General features: G+C 45.9%; 1 protein-coding gene and 1 pseudogene across 1 annotated transcript in view; both read left to right on the forward strand.

Moving 5' to 3' along the window:
• Positions 1 to 15,653, forward strand: part of CACNA2D4 (calcium voltage-gated channel auxiliary subunit alpha2delta 4) — a 113,682-nt gene that overhangs the window by 20,563 nt on the left and 77,466 nt on the right. The window contains exons 7-16 of the mRNA XM_081818917.1: positions 4,184 to 4,244; positions 4,895 to 5,045; positions 6,977 to 7,051; positions 8,179 to 8,268; positions 8,381 to 8,494; positions 8,982 to 9,060; positions 10,564 to 10,697; positions 12,478 to 12,555; positions 13,347 to 13,427; positions 13,997 to 14,071. Coding sequence (XP_081675043.1) covers positions 4,184 to 4,244; positions 4,895 to 5,045; positions 6,977 to 7,051; positions 8,179 to 8,268; positions 8,381 to 8,494; positions 8,982 to 9,060; positions 10,564 to 10,697; positions 12,478 to 12,555; positions 13,347 to 13,427; positions 13,997 to 14,071 — 938 coding nt within the window. The remainder of the gene's footprint in view (positions 1 to 4,183; positions 4,245 to 4,894; positions 5,046 to 6,976; positions 7,052 to 8,178; positions 8,269 to 8,380; positions 8,495 to 8,981; positions 9,061 to 10,563; positions 10,698 to 12,477; positions 12,556 to 13,346; positions 13,428 to 13,996; positions 14,072 to 15,653) is intronic.
• LOC115943961 (elongation factor 1-alpha 1 pseudogene) overlaps positions 14,727 to 15,653 on the forward strand; it is a 1,727-nt pseudogene continuing 800 nt past the window's right edge.

Raw genomic sequence — 15,653 nt, forward strand, 5'->3', positions numbered from 1 at the left:
ACCTTCTGCCTCTCTCTCTCTTTCTTCTTCTTCTGGGATCCCAATTATTCTAATATTGTTTCATCTTATGGTATCACTTATCTCTCGATTCTGCCTTCGTGATCCAGTAGTTGTTTATCTCTCTTTTTCTCAGCTTCTTTATTTTCCATCATTTGGTCTTCTAGATCACTAATTCTCTCTTCTGCCTCATTTATCCTATCAGTTAGAGCCTCCATTTTTGACTGCACCTCATTAATAGCCCTTTTAATTTCAACTTGGTTAGATTTTAGTTCTTTTATTTCTCCAGAAAGGGTTTCTCTAATATCTTCCATGCTTTTTTCAAGCCCACCTAGTATCTTTAAAATCGTCATTCTGAACTCTAGTTCTGACATTTTACTAATGTCCATATTGATTAGGTCCCTGGCAGTCGGTACTGCCTCTTGTTCTTTTTTTTTGAGGTGATTTTTTCCGTCTTGTCATTTTGTCCAGAGGAGAATAGGTGAATGAGAGAACAAAATGCTAACAGGGTAACAACAACCCCAGAAAAATATACACTAAATAAATGAGAAGAGACCTCAGGTTTTTAGATGAATCCACAAAAAAATGTTTACAGCATAAGTTCCAGTTCAGGCAGATACCTGAAAGGCACACATGCCACTGTGGTGACTACCATCGCCAGCCGGCCCATCCCCTTCCTGGTGACTGCGGCTGCCGCCACCGAGCAACTGACACTGACTAACAAGTAACTAAATACTCGCGGCTGCCGAGTCTGCCGTGCGCTCCCGGCCGCCCGCCGCCCGCTCAGCCCACCAGCCTCTCATTATAAATTTCTAATTCAGTTTATTTGCAGTCAGAGAAACTGGCATGTGTGGTACTGATTATGTGAAATCAGTTGAGATGCCATCAAGTATGTCATCAAGTTTTATAAATATTCCGTGTGTGCTTGAAAAGAATATATGTGCTCTAATTGTTCGATGAAAATTTCTGCATATGTTGTTAGGCCAAGCTTGTTAATTGTACTGTTTAAATTTTCTATATTTTTGCTGATTTCTCTATCTTTGCTATTTGACCTTCATTAGCCCCCATGACACTTTCTGTTGTAAGTCTATTTTGTCTGATATCCATAGAGTGATACCAGTTCTTGGTTAGTATTTGGGTAATATATATTTTTTGTCTCCTTTTACTTCTAACCTTCTGTGTTGGTTTGTTTTAGTCCTATCTCTTGAAAATAGCTCATAGCTTTTCAGTTTTTATCCAAACTGACAATCTCTTTTACTGGCTGGCAAGTTAAATACATTTACATTTATTGTATTGATATATTTGAACATGCTATTGTATGATTTTTAAAATTTTTACTTGTTCTTCAAAAAAAATTTTTTTTTACTTGTTCTTCTATTTTTATGTTTCCTCTTTCTCCTTCTTTGTCTTTTTCAATGATTAAATTTTGATAAATATCTCCTTCCCTCATTACTTCTCTATTTTTCTATCAGTTTGGAACTTATCCTTCTGGTTTTATTTTTAGTAATTACCCCTACAATTTTATCAGGCATACTAACACAAGATGTTAAAATTAAATAATATCTTTACTCTCCTTCCAGTCACAAAAGGGCTTTAGGACTCTTGCACTTACATCTCCTTCTCCCACCTTGACTTCCATTCTATTGTTATCTAACATTTCCCTTTTTTTATTCCCACAAATTAGATACTGTTACTGTTACTTGAGACAAACATTGCCTATTTGGAATTAGCACTTTGTTTACTATTTTATTTGCCAACCATTCCTTCATGCATCTCAAGCTGTCTTTCCAAGATCCTTTTCCTTCTTGAAGTAAATCCTCCAGAAGTTCCTTTCCAGTAGGTCTCTGGGTGGTAAACTGCTCCAGCTTTGTTTATCTACAAACGTTTTATTTTATCCTCTTTTTTTGTTTTGTTTTGTTTTTAAATTAATCTTTTTTTTAATGAGTTACACAAATCATTTCCTGTTGTCATCTTATTTAAACAGAAAAGGCAAAGTCCTTTTGTTTTGGAGAGGAGTGACTAAGCCTGCATTTAATGACACACCCCTGAGAAATGGTTTGCAATAAATAACAGCACAGAGGAACTAGAAACCCCCAAGCTGATTTCAGCAAACAACACTGTTGTTCTCTATCAACACTGTTGTATTCTTTAATGATTGTTTTTGCTGGGAATGCATTTCTAAATTAGCAATTATTTTCTCTCAACACCTTAAAACTGTGTTTCCACTGTCTTCTGGCTTCCATTGATGATGCAAAAATCCGCTATCAGTTTAACTGCTGTTCCTTTGTAAGTATTCTAGCTTTTCTGGCTGTTTTCAAGGTAGTTATTTATTTATTTACCATAACCTATGACAATTTCACCATTTATTTGCCTTCAGAGCTGTGCAGTTTCACTACTGCATGTCTACATGTGGGTATCTTATTTTTCCTGCTTGGGATACACTGTGTTTCCTAATTCTGTGGATTGGGATTATTTCTCAGTCCTAGAGCATGCTGACACCATTGTCCTTCCTCATGTTCTCCTTTTTCTTTTTCTACACCTCCAGCCAGACACACATTAGACCTTCTCACTTTAGCCTCTGGATGAATCCTTCAAATGCATGCATTTTCTCTTTACCTGTGAGCAATCCATTATGCATTTTTTCAACTTAAATATTTTTTTTTTCATTTCCAAATGTTCCATATTCTTAAGGCTGTTTCTTTATTCCTAATCACTTATTGTTATATATTCTTCCTGGTGATTTCTCCAACATAGCTATCCTATACCTTGTATTTGGTAATTCAGACACCTGTAATCCTTGGGAGGCTACATCTGATGGTTCTTGCTTCAGCTGCCTCTCACTCACACTGCCTGTTTCTCATGTATTTGGTAATCTTTGCCTATGAGGCCATACCACTTCAAGAGGCAAGCTTCCCCTCCAGAGGACCACTTCTGTCTCTTCTTGGGAGTTGAAGATACCCCTACCAGGACCACTAAAACCCTCTTCTAAGGTTTTGGTTCAGAGCCAAGAACCTCAGATGCAGTTCCCCCTCCTCATTACTGTTCTAAGGATCAGATTGCCCACAATCGTGCTGCTATAGGAATGTGGCCTTTGGAAGACCCTACTTCTCCCAGCTGCCTGCATGTCTACATCAGAGCCATTGTTACTCAAGCTCCCACCATGATCTTGTCCCGTTTCTTCCTTCCAGGGCTCCTGGCTGCCTTGGCCTCTGCCCCTCACTCTTAGAACTCTGCTTTCATTTGTCTGGTTTGGGGCCATGATGCCTGAAAACATCTCCTACCTTTGAGAGACCAGCAATGTCTCAAAGGGTGCATCTCATCTGAAGTCTAACTGCTGTGGAACAGGGCGATCTCTTGGAGCTCCTAGACATTCATGATACTGCCACTATTTTTTTTCTAGCCCAAACATAACCTACAACAATTTCACCATTTATTTTTCATCTCCTTATTTTGAACCCACTATTCCCAATTGTTAAAATCTTTCAACAGAGATTCTATCATGGATCTTGTCAGTGTTATCTGTGCTTTGTGTGCATTTATCCAAGTTTCTGAACAGATGAATAAGACAAAATCTATCCCAGCACTCCGCTAGTGCTCAAGGCAAGATCTTTCATACTCATTTATTCATTTTTCATTCATGTAACATTTATTGAGCATCAACTCTGCTAGGTGCTGTGTCGGACACTATGCTAGATACTGGGAATCCCTGACTTCAAGGAGCTTACAGTCTTATTACCACATCACTTCTCCCAGTGAGCTTAATTAAGCTGAGTAGAAGCAGGTGGGCTAGAGATCTGAGCATCTGGCTGTTTACCACCCTGTCCCTGCTTTGCTGATGGTAATGGATGTTAAAAGTCACACCTCCTTCAAGCTTCCCCTTCTACAACTTGATATAAGGTTCAGTCACAAGAGTCTCAGGCATCACATTTGGGGGTCCTACCATTTGAAAGTAACCCCAACTCTGGGTCTGGGCAGTGTGGGTGTTAGGTGTCCCTCCATAAGCTGGTCTTCCTCCTTGCCTGCTGTCTCAATTTGCAGGGTGTGATCTAGTAGTAGTCCCACACCCTGCCGCCCAGGTCCACTGCTGGCCCTGCACTGGGGATGGCCAAACTGGACATCATCACCCAATCAGTGCTCTGAAGCAGCTTTATTGAGCTGGTGAAAGAGCCAGACTTTATTTTCCCAGGTATCAAATGGACACCTGATGAGAATGGAGTCATTGCCTTTGACTGCAGAAATCGTGGCTGGTAAGAGCTGCAGGGGAAAGGTTTCTGGTGCTGGCATCTCTCCTATAACCTCTGGGTTCTGCCTAGTTCTCTTGTGGTCTCTGCCCCACCCCCACCACCAGCCAAGGGCCTCAGGTGTGTAGAACCTTAACCCCACAAGAGAGCAGGAAGAGTTGCCACCTGCATTTCTCCTTGTCTCTGCAGCTGCCCTTGCTCCAGGACTCATCACATCTGTCTTCACCACCCCAAACCTCCTCACAGGACATTGAGCTGTCTCTAAATCAGCGTTCTACCAAACTTTCCTCTCCTTCCACATGCCTCCTCTGGCAGACTTGTAACAAAATCTGAGGGTGGAATCCAACTATATCCCTCCCTGCTGTCTGGCCCTCCAGGACACTGGCTGTTCCAAAACGAAGAGGATAAGGGTTACCACTGGGACTTAACCTTGCTCCCACCTGACAGGCCTATTAGATGTGCACATTCCCAGCTGTTGACCCCAAAATGGCTTTAGAACTATGCTGAGTGTATAAAACCTAGCTTTGATGGATCACTAACCTGAACCTTGGGCACACTTGAGCCAGAATCTGAATAGAAATAATTAGAGACTCAGTTGGGAGGCTGTTATGGCTTTGGTTTTCCTATCATTGGCCTGTGCTTTCTTTCTGCTAAAGGTACATTCAAGCTGCTACTTCTCCCAAGGACATAGTGATTGTGGTGGATACGAGTGGTAGCATGAAGGGGCTGCGGATGACTATCGCCAAGCACACCATCTCCACCATCCTGGACACACTGGGGGAGAATGACTTTGTTAACATCATTGCGGTAAATGTGCCTTCCTGCTCTAGAATGCTCTCCCTAGGAAAAAACCTTTCCTCTGCCTGCACTAGAATGACCTATACTTATAATCACTTGATGCTTCATACTGTATAATGATTCTCTCCTCTGAAGCCGGGGTTTCTAAGCTAAGGTCGGACCAAGGATGGCCTTCAAGAGGTCCACAGAGTTTCTGAAATTATGTGTAAAATGTGTGCATCCACTTTTTCTGATTCCATAGATTTCATCAGTTTCTCAGATGAGTCTGAGAATAATAATTAAGAGGCACTGACCCTGAGCAAATACCTAACTTACCCCCATCCATGTGCTCTTGACTGGTACCCATCTCTGGAACAGCCTCTCCATTATGGTTAGGATGAGTGAACCCTGGGCTCTTGCTTTTTACATTTTCAGTCCTTCCACTTCTTTCATCCCACCCAAATCCAGATGCATCAGGAGAAGGGGAACATAGGTGCATAGGTTGTGGGGGCCTAGAAAGGGACCAGCAAACCCTGGTCCTGCTTTCACCACAAATCTTCCTGAGGATAGCTCTGCCTGCCCTAGAAAAGTAATGAAGGAGAGGGATGAAGCAGAAAGAAATGGGAAGATACAAGTCAGGAATGTAATGAAAGAGCAGGCAAGCTCTGTCCTCCAAGGACGCAAAGTTGACTGCCACCTTGGAGGCATCATTTTGAAGGTCACATGATCCAAAACTTTCCCCCATTGGCTTGTCACAGTGCTGAAAATGCTTGCCTTCAGTGGGATTTATGTATCTAGTAAAGGGATACCAAGGCAAAATGATTTAACTTCAAAATGTTCATCCCAGGGTATGAGAAGGGCCCCCCTCATCCCTGAGTTGCTCCCCTGAGGCCTACATCATTTACCCACTTGCACCACTCCTGGACCCCACCCTCCCCATCTCCACCACCTTTCCATCCCTGGTCATGATCTGCAGCAGCGACAGGACAGCTACGAGATCAGGTCTGACACCTCCGGGAGAGTGGGGGGAGCTCCTGCTCCTCCCGCAGAGCCTGCCCCACCTCTCTCCCAACCCTTCTCCTGCTGTTTGGGGAGGAGAGGTAGGGGAAGCATTTGCCCCCAATGTTCCCCCAGAACACCCCACAATTTGCCCTAGAACTTGCATGCACTCCTACCACCGTGTCACCAGCATCTCCCTTTCTCTCCCTCTCATTTATTTTCTTTTTTTAAGATTTTATTTGAGAGAGCGCTAGAGACAAGCAGACTCCCTGCTGAGGGCAGAGCCTGATGTGGGCTTGATACCACGGCCCTGAGACCACGACCTGAGCTGAAATCAAGAGTCGGCTGCTCAACCGACTGAGCCACCCAGGCGCCCCTCCCTTTCTTATTTAAACAGAAGTGGATTAAAGACATCTTGAAGATTTGAATTTTAACTATAAGGAAGTGGAGTGATTAAGAAAAAGAGGGCAGTAATAATTCATCTTTTTCCCTTCCCATTCCTTGTGGATAGCTAGAAGATCTTCATCATAAGTGCAAGGCAAAGAGTGAAAGAACACAGTTCCTAATCCCCAGACCCAGGCCCTGGGGAGGGGTCTGCACATGGAAGCCTCTGGGATTCTCATGGAAGGCACTTTGTCTAGTCACAGGGGTGAAGACCAAAGGGATTCTCTCAGTACCTTCAGGTTCTCTGTGTTCTGGGAGATGGACATTACTCAGCCAGCCACCTGAAAAATATGGTCCAAGACTAGGATTTGAGGGAGAATTTTTGGAGTTAATGCCTCACTGTTCTCTGTAGTGCCTTCTCTCTACTCAGGAGAACTGCCAGAAGCATAGGGTACCCCAAGATAATATTATACATGTGCCTAGGTATCCTGTGAGTTGCCTGAGCTTTTTCACTGGGTCCTGACATTCCAAACTGACCCAGTCTGTTCTCCTGTCCCCTCTGCCCTTTGCAACTACAGTACAGTGACTACATCCATTACATCGAGCCTTGTTTTAAAGGGATCCTTGTCCAGGCGGATCGAGACAATCGTGAGGTGAGTGTCCACCATCAGGTGAGTGCCTGATTCTTCTGAGTCCCTGCTCTGATTAGGATGGTGGGCAGTCACCTGTACAGACTGCCTGATGGCCCCTTTTACTTATTCCCATGGCACTTGGAAAGAGGACAAAGAAGTTACCCATGTAAATACACCCAAGAAATTGCTTCATAAATATGCTGCTTGCCTATCAGAGCAAATAGTGAGCACAGAGAGATCTTCCATCCAAGGGAAATCTCACTTATTCAGGACTGCTTTTTCACTCTATGGATTATCCAAGACTCAGTTTCCCTCTTTGCCTCTTCCATGGGCCTTTCCACTATATCAGTCACAAGGAGCTTCCCCAAAAGGAAGAGAAGTTCAAACCCATTAGATTGAGTCCTTCTTAAAGGCCAAGGAGGAGAGGCAACTTTTTTTAAAAGGAAAAGTTTTCATGTGACAGATCCTTCTTCCTGTGACTGGGGAATTTGAGTTTGGCTGCTTTTTGAATCCGGGCCTCAGGTTGGACCCTGGAGCCCCTGGTGGCCTCCCTGGTTTCTCCTGTGAAATGTTCATTGTTAATTACATTGGGCTGGGTGCGGAAGGTGCTGGGGACCTGGGAACCTGGGCAGTGGCTCCTAGCAGTCTGCCCTGACTGTCACCCTGCTCTGGATAGGCTCACACTTGGCATTTCCTTCTAGTAGTGGGGTTGTGTTTGCACCCAGCCACTTACACTCTTTCAGTTTATCTTGGGGGCATTTGAGAAACATCTATTGTAGGGATCCAGCCATGAAATTAGCTGGATCATGAAGAGATGGATCCTGCAATCATGCTCTGGGAAAACAGCTCTAAACAGCCTCTGAAATTAAGACCAAAGATGAGGGGCGCCTGGGTGGCTCAGTTGTTAAGCGTCTGCCTTTGGCTCAGGTCATGATCCCAGGGTCCTGGGATCGAGCCCTGCATCGTGCTCCCTGCTCAGTAGGAAGCCTGCTTCTCCCTCTCCCACTCCCCCTGCTTGTGTTCCCTCTCTTGCTGTGTCTCTCTCTGTCAAATAAATAATAAAATCTTTAATTTAAAAAAAAGACCAAAGATGAAAGTTCCCTGGCTGTTGATCCACTGACCCTCCTCTAATTTCTTACCCATGACAGCATTTCAAACAGCTGGTAGATGAACTGATGGTCAGGGGTGTGGGGGTCGTGAACCAAGCCTTGATTGAAGCCTTCCAGATCCTGAAGCAGGTACCCACACATGGTGAAGCTGGGGAAGAGTGAAAGGTTGGGAGACAGGGTGGAGGTGTGGGGAGGGTAGTAGATGGCCTGCAGTTACGGTGCCTGCCCTTTCCCCACACAGTTCCAAGAGGCCCGGCAAGGAAGCCTCTGCAACCAGGCCATCATGCTGATCACCGATGGGGCCGTGGAGGACTATGAGCCAGTGTTTGAGAAGTACAACTGGCCGGACTGCAAGGTTACTCTTCTGGTGGAAGTCAAGAGGGCAGGGGAAGGGACCAAAGGAAGTGTTCTCCTACTGCCTGCATGGGATAACCAATAGTGCCCAGAAAAACCAGGCCTGCCCTGAGTTCAAATGTTCTGCCCCATTAGACCTGTTAGTATATTCAGATAGTATGTCCCAGACTGGTGTTCCAAAATTATGTTGACCCTAGGCACAGAGGTCTCATGTGAGAAAGAGTTCAGGGTGAGAAATCAGATGTGGTGTTGAGAGGAAAACTGCCAGGCTGTTACCCTCCGCCCTGTACCTGGCCCATGTCACCATGGCCCTGGCAAGTCCCGTCGCTGCCTGGGCCTCAGGATCCTTTCTGGTCAATAGGATGAGAGTGGAGAATCCAAAGTCAGCAAAGTGTTTGAGCTGACATCCAAGACTCACATAAATAATATTAGCACTACTTATAGCCAGGAATCATGGCTGCTGAGTACATCTGTGTCTTGTGGATTAGGTTCGAGTTTTCACTTATCTTATTGGAAGAGAAGTGACTTTTGCTGACCGCATGAAGTGGATTGCATGCAACAACAAAGGTAGGTGGTGTGTGAGCAGAGCTCCTTGCAACCTGCACCCAGTCATCAGAGATGCTGAGCCATGGTTCCTGCATGGGGGCCTTGCAGAGGAGCAGTACTGTGTCGAGATGACAGTATCTGCTCTTCCTTCTTACTTGGGAAAAGCTAGACAAAATGTAGATTGCCCCCATGAAACCTTGAGTAAATGCATGATTACCCCTGCAGGGACTCTAAGTCATAAAATCACCTGAAATGAAACTGAGAGGTTATCTATCCAGTGTTTACAGAAGAGAAAATTCTCTCTTCAAATAAAGCCTATATGAACCACAATACAGACAGAGTGAGGCAGGGGTGAGACCCACAGTTTAAATGTAAGTTCTCTCTTATGTCTAGCCTCCATTCCTCTTGTTGCAAATTAAGCCCATTTACCGTGGTTCTGCTTCCAGACAAAAAGCAGAGGGTCGTCATTTTCTTTAGAATAATGTTTTGGATGTGGTTGTCATTTGTCTCTGGCCAGAACCCAAGACTTAGGCTTCACAATGCCAGCTTGGCCCTTGATTCAACCAAAGTTAATTGAGCATGTACTGTGGTGCCTGGCAAAGTGGTCAGGATGGACTCAGTCTTGTCCTTGCTACTGTCCAGCAGAGGAGGCATACAAGTGAACCATCAGTGGTGATGTTATCTGAAATGTGCTATAAGGGCAGAGGGGCACAGACTATACAGGGGTTGGGAGAGTGACGTGACGGGAGAGGTACTTCCTCCATTTGGAGGCAGCAGGGAGAACTTCTTAAAGGAAGAGGTGTCTAAACTGAGGCATAAAGAATGGTAGGAATCAGCCAGACATAGAGAGCATGGAAGAGTGTTCCAGACAGAGGGTCTGAGACAAGAGGCATCTGGGAATGAAAAGCAGTTTCACTTTTTGGAGGGTGGAATGAATGTTTTGTGGGAGGTGATAAGCAATGAGACCAGAGAGGTAAACATGTTCTAAGTCATTCATAGCCTTGTAAGCCATTTGCTCTTTTAAATATCACCTTGGCTACAACAATGAGGCTATAGCACCCCTCCCTGTAACCGAGGAAGGACAGTGGTCAGAGAAAGGGGGTTGGGGGGCACTGAGCCACTGTCTTGGACTGTACTCCCTGAAAATGGATCCCAAGACAGAGCTGCATGCAGGAGAGGGTGCTCTTGGAAGATAACCCTGTAAGGAAGTAAGGAGGGCATCATCATGAGAGGGAAGCCAACCCACACAATCCTTGCTGCTGAGGCCCTGCTGCTCCTGTGGCATCTCTGGATTGGGAAGGCCCCCCAGAATTCTCCTAGGTTGAGACAGCACCACTGGCCTCCAGCTGTCCCCAGGAAAGAGCATAACCTTGGGGGGAAGTAGTCCCCTGTGACCCAGGGAAGCTCCCAGTGAAGAGCCCACCTGTAAGCTGAGAGCAGCCGGGGGAGAGTGTGTGGGTCCTGGAGAGCAATTCCAAGGGTGACCCCAGCTTTTCACAACCACAAGACCCTTTCCTCTGTCAGGCTACTACACGCAGATCTCCACACTGGCAGATGCACAGGAGAACGTGATGGAGTACCTGCACGTGCTCAGCCGCCCTATGGTCATCAACCATGACCATGACATCACCTGGACAGAAGCCTACATGGACAGCAAGGTGAGGGCCTGGCCCTGCTCCAGAGTCAGGGGCTCCAGGGAATAAGAGGTAACTTCCTGGGTCAGGAGAGAGGTGAGCAGAGCACCTCCTCAGGAGATGGTGTGAAGGGGTGAACATCCTCAACCCACTAGAAGACCCTTGCATATATGCTGCCCCCAGAGACCCAGAAACCCAGTGAGCAGACCTGTCCAAGGCTGCCCTCCACAGCAGAGCCCCTCTGCTCCAAACTTGTTCCTTCCTGCTTCCCATTGTCCTCACAGCCCCCATTGTCTTCTCTCCTACCTGTTTCAGGAAGAGAGGAGTCTGACCAGTAATTCAAGATACTATGGCTTCATCAGGTGCTCCCCTTCCTGGGCCCCTGTACTTTCAGAAACTGTCTATGAGTTGCAGTGACTTACACAAAGGAATAGATAACCAAAGCAGAATGTCAGATGAGATGTTTGGTAGCAAGAGGGACCTTCCTGGCACTTCTCATATCATCTCCCACATGTAGCCACCTGCTTCAGTGATGATGTATCAGCCTGGGATGAAGAGAGATCTGAACACAGTGGCTTAGATAAGAGAGAAGTGTGATTCTCCCTCATCTAAGAGAACTTTAGAGGTGGCCAGCCTGGAGCTGGTGAGGAGCTTCCTGCTCACCAGAGACCCAGACTGTTTCCTGCTATCCCCGTGGCCAACTCTAGGGTCCTCCTGGTTCCAGTAGCTGGTAAAACATTAGTCAACTGAAATCACTCGCTTTCAGAAAACCTTACTTCCAAACTGTCAGCTGAAAAATCAGATGAGGAAGGGGAAGAGACTTGATGGTTAGTGATCTATGTACAGTATAACAAATACAATATTTTAATAATTACATAATGTAAAATACATTACACTACAATGTCAATCATATGACAACATAAATGTATCAAAGCAACACTTAAGCAACACCTCAAATTAACATGAGGTTATGTGTCAAATATATCCAATTTTTAAAAAGTTCTTCATTCTCCAAGAAAGAAGACTATAGACCTCCATGGGCTCAGCACAACATTTGGTTGATCCCGATGAAGATCACACATATCAAACATACCTGCACACACCACCTGTGAGGGCCTGTCTTTATGATAAAGTGGGGTGTTTGTGTGGAGCCCCTTTCAAGGAGGCTGAAGGAGCCCACACAGTAAGATGAGGTAGTCGGGAAGGAAGACCATCTCAGAGGTGAGGAATGATGTGGCTCTGGCGTTCTCAGTGAGGAAGAGATTGTGGGTCTGTCTCATGTGTGTTAGGAGTGACCCCACGATCAGCTACAACTACACCATGGCTTCCCCTTAAGCGGTTCTTCCCCATGCATGCACTTGTGTTTGCAGGTGGCTCAGTGTCAATGTCCTTCTCCCTCTTAACTGTCCTGGACTGTTGTGTGTGCCAACCTTGTGTCCATGGCAGAGATTTCTGGGTGTGTGCAGGATGGGTTGTTCCCTGAGCTCAGGCTCATCCTTGGCATGGCCAAGACAGAGGACTTCATGAGCATGTTTGGGAGCTGCGTTGTGGGCTCTGGCGTTCTGACACTTGCCCTGGCTTAGGATTGTTGTTGCTAAGTGACATTGCCCTGGTCCCCTCTCCATCCCACCTCTCTCCTCCAGCATTTCTGCCAGCTCTCCTTTTGCAGAGAAGGGGAACCTCACATGTGGCTTTTTCCTCCTGTTGGAGGGTGACACGTTAGTGGTAGTTGACATTGATGACTGTGGGTCCTCCACTCTATGGACTCTGAGCTTTCTGTCCTTTGCTCTTTCCTCCTTGACAGCTATTCACTTCACAGGCCAAGAACATGATGCTCCTCACCACTGTGGCCATGCCAGTCTTCAGCAAGAAGAATGAAACTGTGAGTGGCCACTCTCTGAGAAGCTGCAACAGGCATTAGAACTTGGGGCCACTGGCTGGCCTCTTTAGACCAATGGTTCTTGACTTGGCTGCACATCAGAGCCACCTTTCACATTCAGATTCCATGCCCTATGCCCAACCAGCTATATCAGAATCTCTTGGTTGAGAACGGGTGAGGATGGGAGATGGGTTGTGGTCCATATTTCCCAAAGCTCACCCAGTGATTCTGTTCAGCCAGTTTGGAATTGTCCTAGTGCTCTGAACTTGTAACCACTGTCCTGGGATATAAGGCTAGAAAGGTCCCCTTGCCAACCTTCTGGCAAAACAACACTTAACCTACCAGTTTGGGCAGCCTCTAATTTGTTTGTAAAGGCCTCTGGTGAGGGAATTTCTAGAATCTTCCATCCTCCATCTGGTCAGAAAATGTTTCCTTATAAGCTCTGTGTCTTTCAGAGCATCCATAGGTTATGGTCCCTTGGATTTTGATACTTCAGCCTCTGCTATGAAAATTAATATTTCATTCAACTTTGTATTTATTTTAAATATTACAATTTAAATATTATACTGGAAATTAATCTTCCCAGCAGCTGAGATTACTCCTGTGGCCTCTTCTTGTAGGTTCCAGATTTTTATTCCAAAGATCTCAGCCTAAAATCCAACTGCAGAGGAAGGGTCATATAAGGCCTAAGATGCTTGCTTCCTCTTCCAGACTCTGGGAGAGCCAAGGGTCCAGTCCGGCCCTGTGCACAGGGAAGCCAGGTGCCCCCCTGACCTTGGTGTTTTTCTTTCCAGCGATCCCATGGCATTCTTCTGGGTGTGGTGGGCTCTGATGTGGCCCTGAGGGAGCTGATGAAACTGGCGCCCCGGTACAAGGTGAGCCTGGATCAGATGCCTGAGTGGGGAATCACAGGCTCCCTAGGAGCTGTCCTACCAAGCTCAAGAGCCTCTCTGCCGGCAATTAGCCAAGCCCAGAGCTGGATGGGGCCCTGCCATCCAACCCCCAGCGAAGTTCAGGCACTGAGCATGAGAGCAATGGTTTGGACTTCTGGGACCCTTTGTCACCACCAGCTCTGATGTGCTCTGTGGCCTTCAGCAAGTTCTTTCCCTTCCTGGTGCCTCAGTTTTTCAATCTGCTCCTCCATGCCACGCAGTCCTGTTTGGAGAACACATGAGATTACATCATCAAAGCACCTAGAATATGTGGTGGGAAAGAGGCCAAGTAATGATATGCATTATTGTGGCTGCTATAAACAGTAGAATTTAGAAAGGAATTCAAAATTAATGGCTAGAAGCATGGCGTTGGCCCAGTTATATTCCTATTTGAAAAACTCACGGCTGTGAGCTGCCATTTTTAACCACCCTGCAGCCCAACACTTTCCTAGCTCCAGTTCTCCAACCCAAACAACAGGTCTGATACCCCTCAATCCCTGGTGTTTTGGCAGCTCGGAGTGCATGGATATGCCTTTTTGAACACTAACAATGGCTACATTCTCTCACATCCTGACCTCCGACCCCTGGTAGGTACAGATCTTATTTGCATATGGGATCTTAACTATATGGGATTTGGAGATAGTTCATAAAAACAGTTAAAATAATGAACACACATTGGGCTCCATTTAAGAACCAAATGGGTAATATACGGAAAAAATTTAAGTCATGGTCCCTGTCTTCAAATTGTTTGTAATCTAGCAGGAAAAAACAAGGCAAAAATGCATGAACTGATTGATGAATAGTCCAGAGAGCGTGTAATGAAAGTGCAGTTTTCTCTGAAGGACAAGCCACTTATGTTCCTGTCACTGCCTCAGTCACTCCACGCTCCTTTTGGAGCCTGACAGCAGTACCATCAGACCTCGAGGGTCCACCCCAGGGAGTGTGAACATTGAGTTAACAACAAAAATGGCAAGGAAATTCACATGAGCGGTGGGGCAGCAGAGCTGTGGCTCCCCCAAGTTTGTCTTGGGATGTGTTCCTGAGTGCCCCTGCCTCCTTCCTGGCTCCCTCCATCCTGATACAGGGGCTTGGGGGCATTTTCACATGCATCCAACTGAACAACTAATAGCCAAGAAAGAAAGTTGCATCGTTTTATCTAAAACGTCTACCTCCTTTTTCGCAACGGGTTTGCCACCAGAACACAGGTGTCGTGAAATTCACCACTCAACCTAAACCTAAACGGGAAAGGAAAAGACTCACATCAACATCGTCATCATTGGACACATAGATTCGGGCAAGTCTACCACCACTAGTCATCTGATCTACAAATGTGGTGGGATTGACAAAAGAACTATCAAAAAATTTGAGGAGGCTGCTGAGACGGGAAAGGGCTCCTTCAAGTATGCCTGGGTCTTGGAAAAACTGAAAGCTGAACGTGAATGTGCTATCACCACTGATATCTCCTTGTGGAAATTCAAGACCAGCAAGTATTATGTGACCATAACTGATGCCCCAGGACACAGAGACTTTATCAAAAACATGATTACAGGCACATCTCAGGCTGACTGTGCTATCCTGATTGTCGCTGCTGGTGTTGGTGAATTTGAAGCCGGTGTCTCCAAGAATGGGCAGACCCATGAGCATGCCCTTCTGGCTTACACACTGGGTGTAAAACAACTAATTGTTGGTGTTAACAAGATGGATTCCGCTGAGCCACCCTACAGCCAGAAGAGATACGAGGAAATCATTAAGGAAGTCAGCACCTATATTAAGAAAATTGGCTACAACCCTGACACAGTAGCATTTGTGCCGATTTCTGGTTGGAATGGAGACAACATGCTGGAGCCAAGTGCTAACATGCCTTGGTTCAACGGATGGAAAGTCACCCGTAAAGATGGGAATGCCAGTGGAACCACACTGCTTGAAGCTCTGGATTGCATTCTGCCACCAACTCGTCCAACAGACAGGCCCTTGCGTCCGCCTCTCCAGGACGTCTACAAAATTGGTGGTATTGGTACTGTCCCTGTGGGCCGAGTGGAGACTGGTGTTCTTAAACCTGGCATGGTGGTCACCTTTGCTCCAGTCAATGTTACAACTGAAGTAAAGTCTGTTGAAATGCACCATGAAGCTTTGAGTGAGGCTCGTCCTGGGGACAATGTGGGCTTCAAT

The sequence above is a fragment of the Leptonychotes weddellii genome, chromosome 5 (assembly GCF_054177405.1).
Source record: "Leptonychotes weddellii isolate Sample4059 chromosome 5, ASM5417740v2, whole genome shotgun sequence".
In the NCBI taxonomy this organism is placed as follows: domain Eukaryota; kingdom Metazoa; phylum Chordata; class Mammalia; order Carnivora; family Phocidae; genus Leptonychotes; species Leptonychotes weddellii.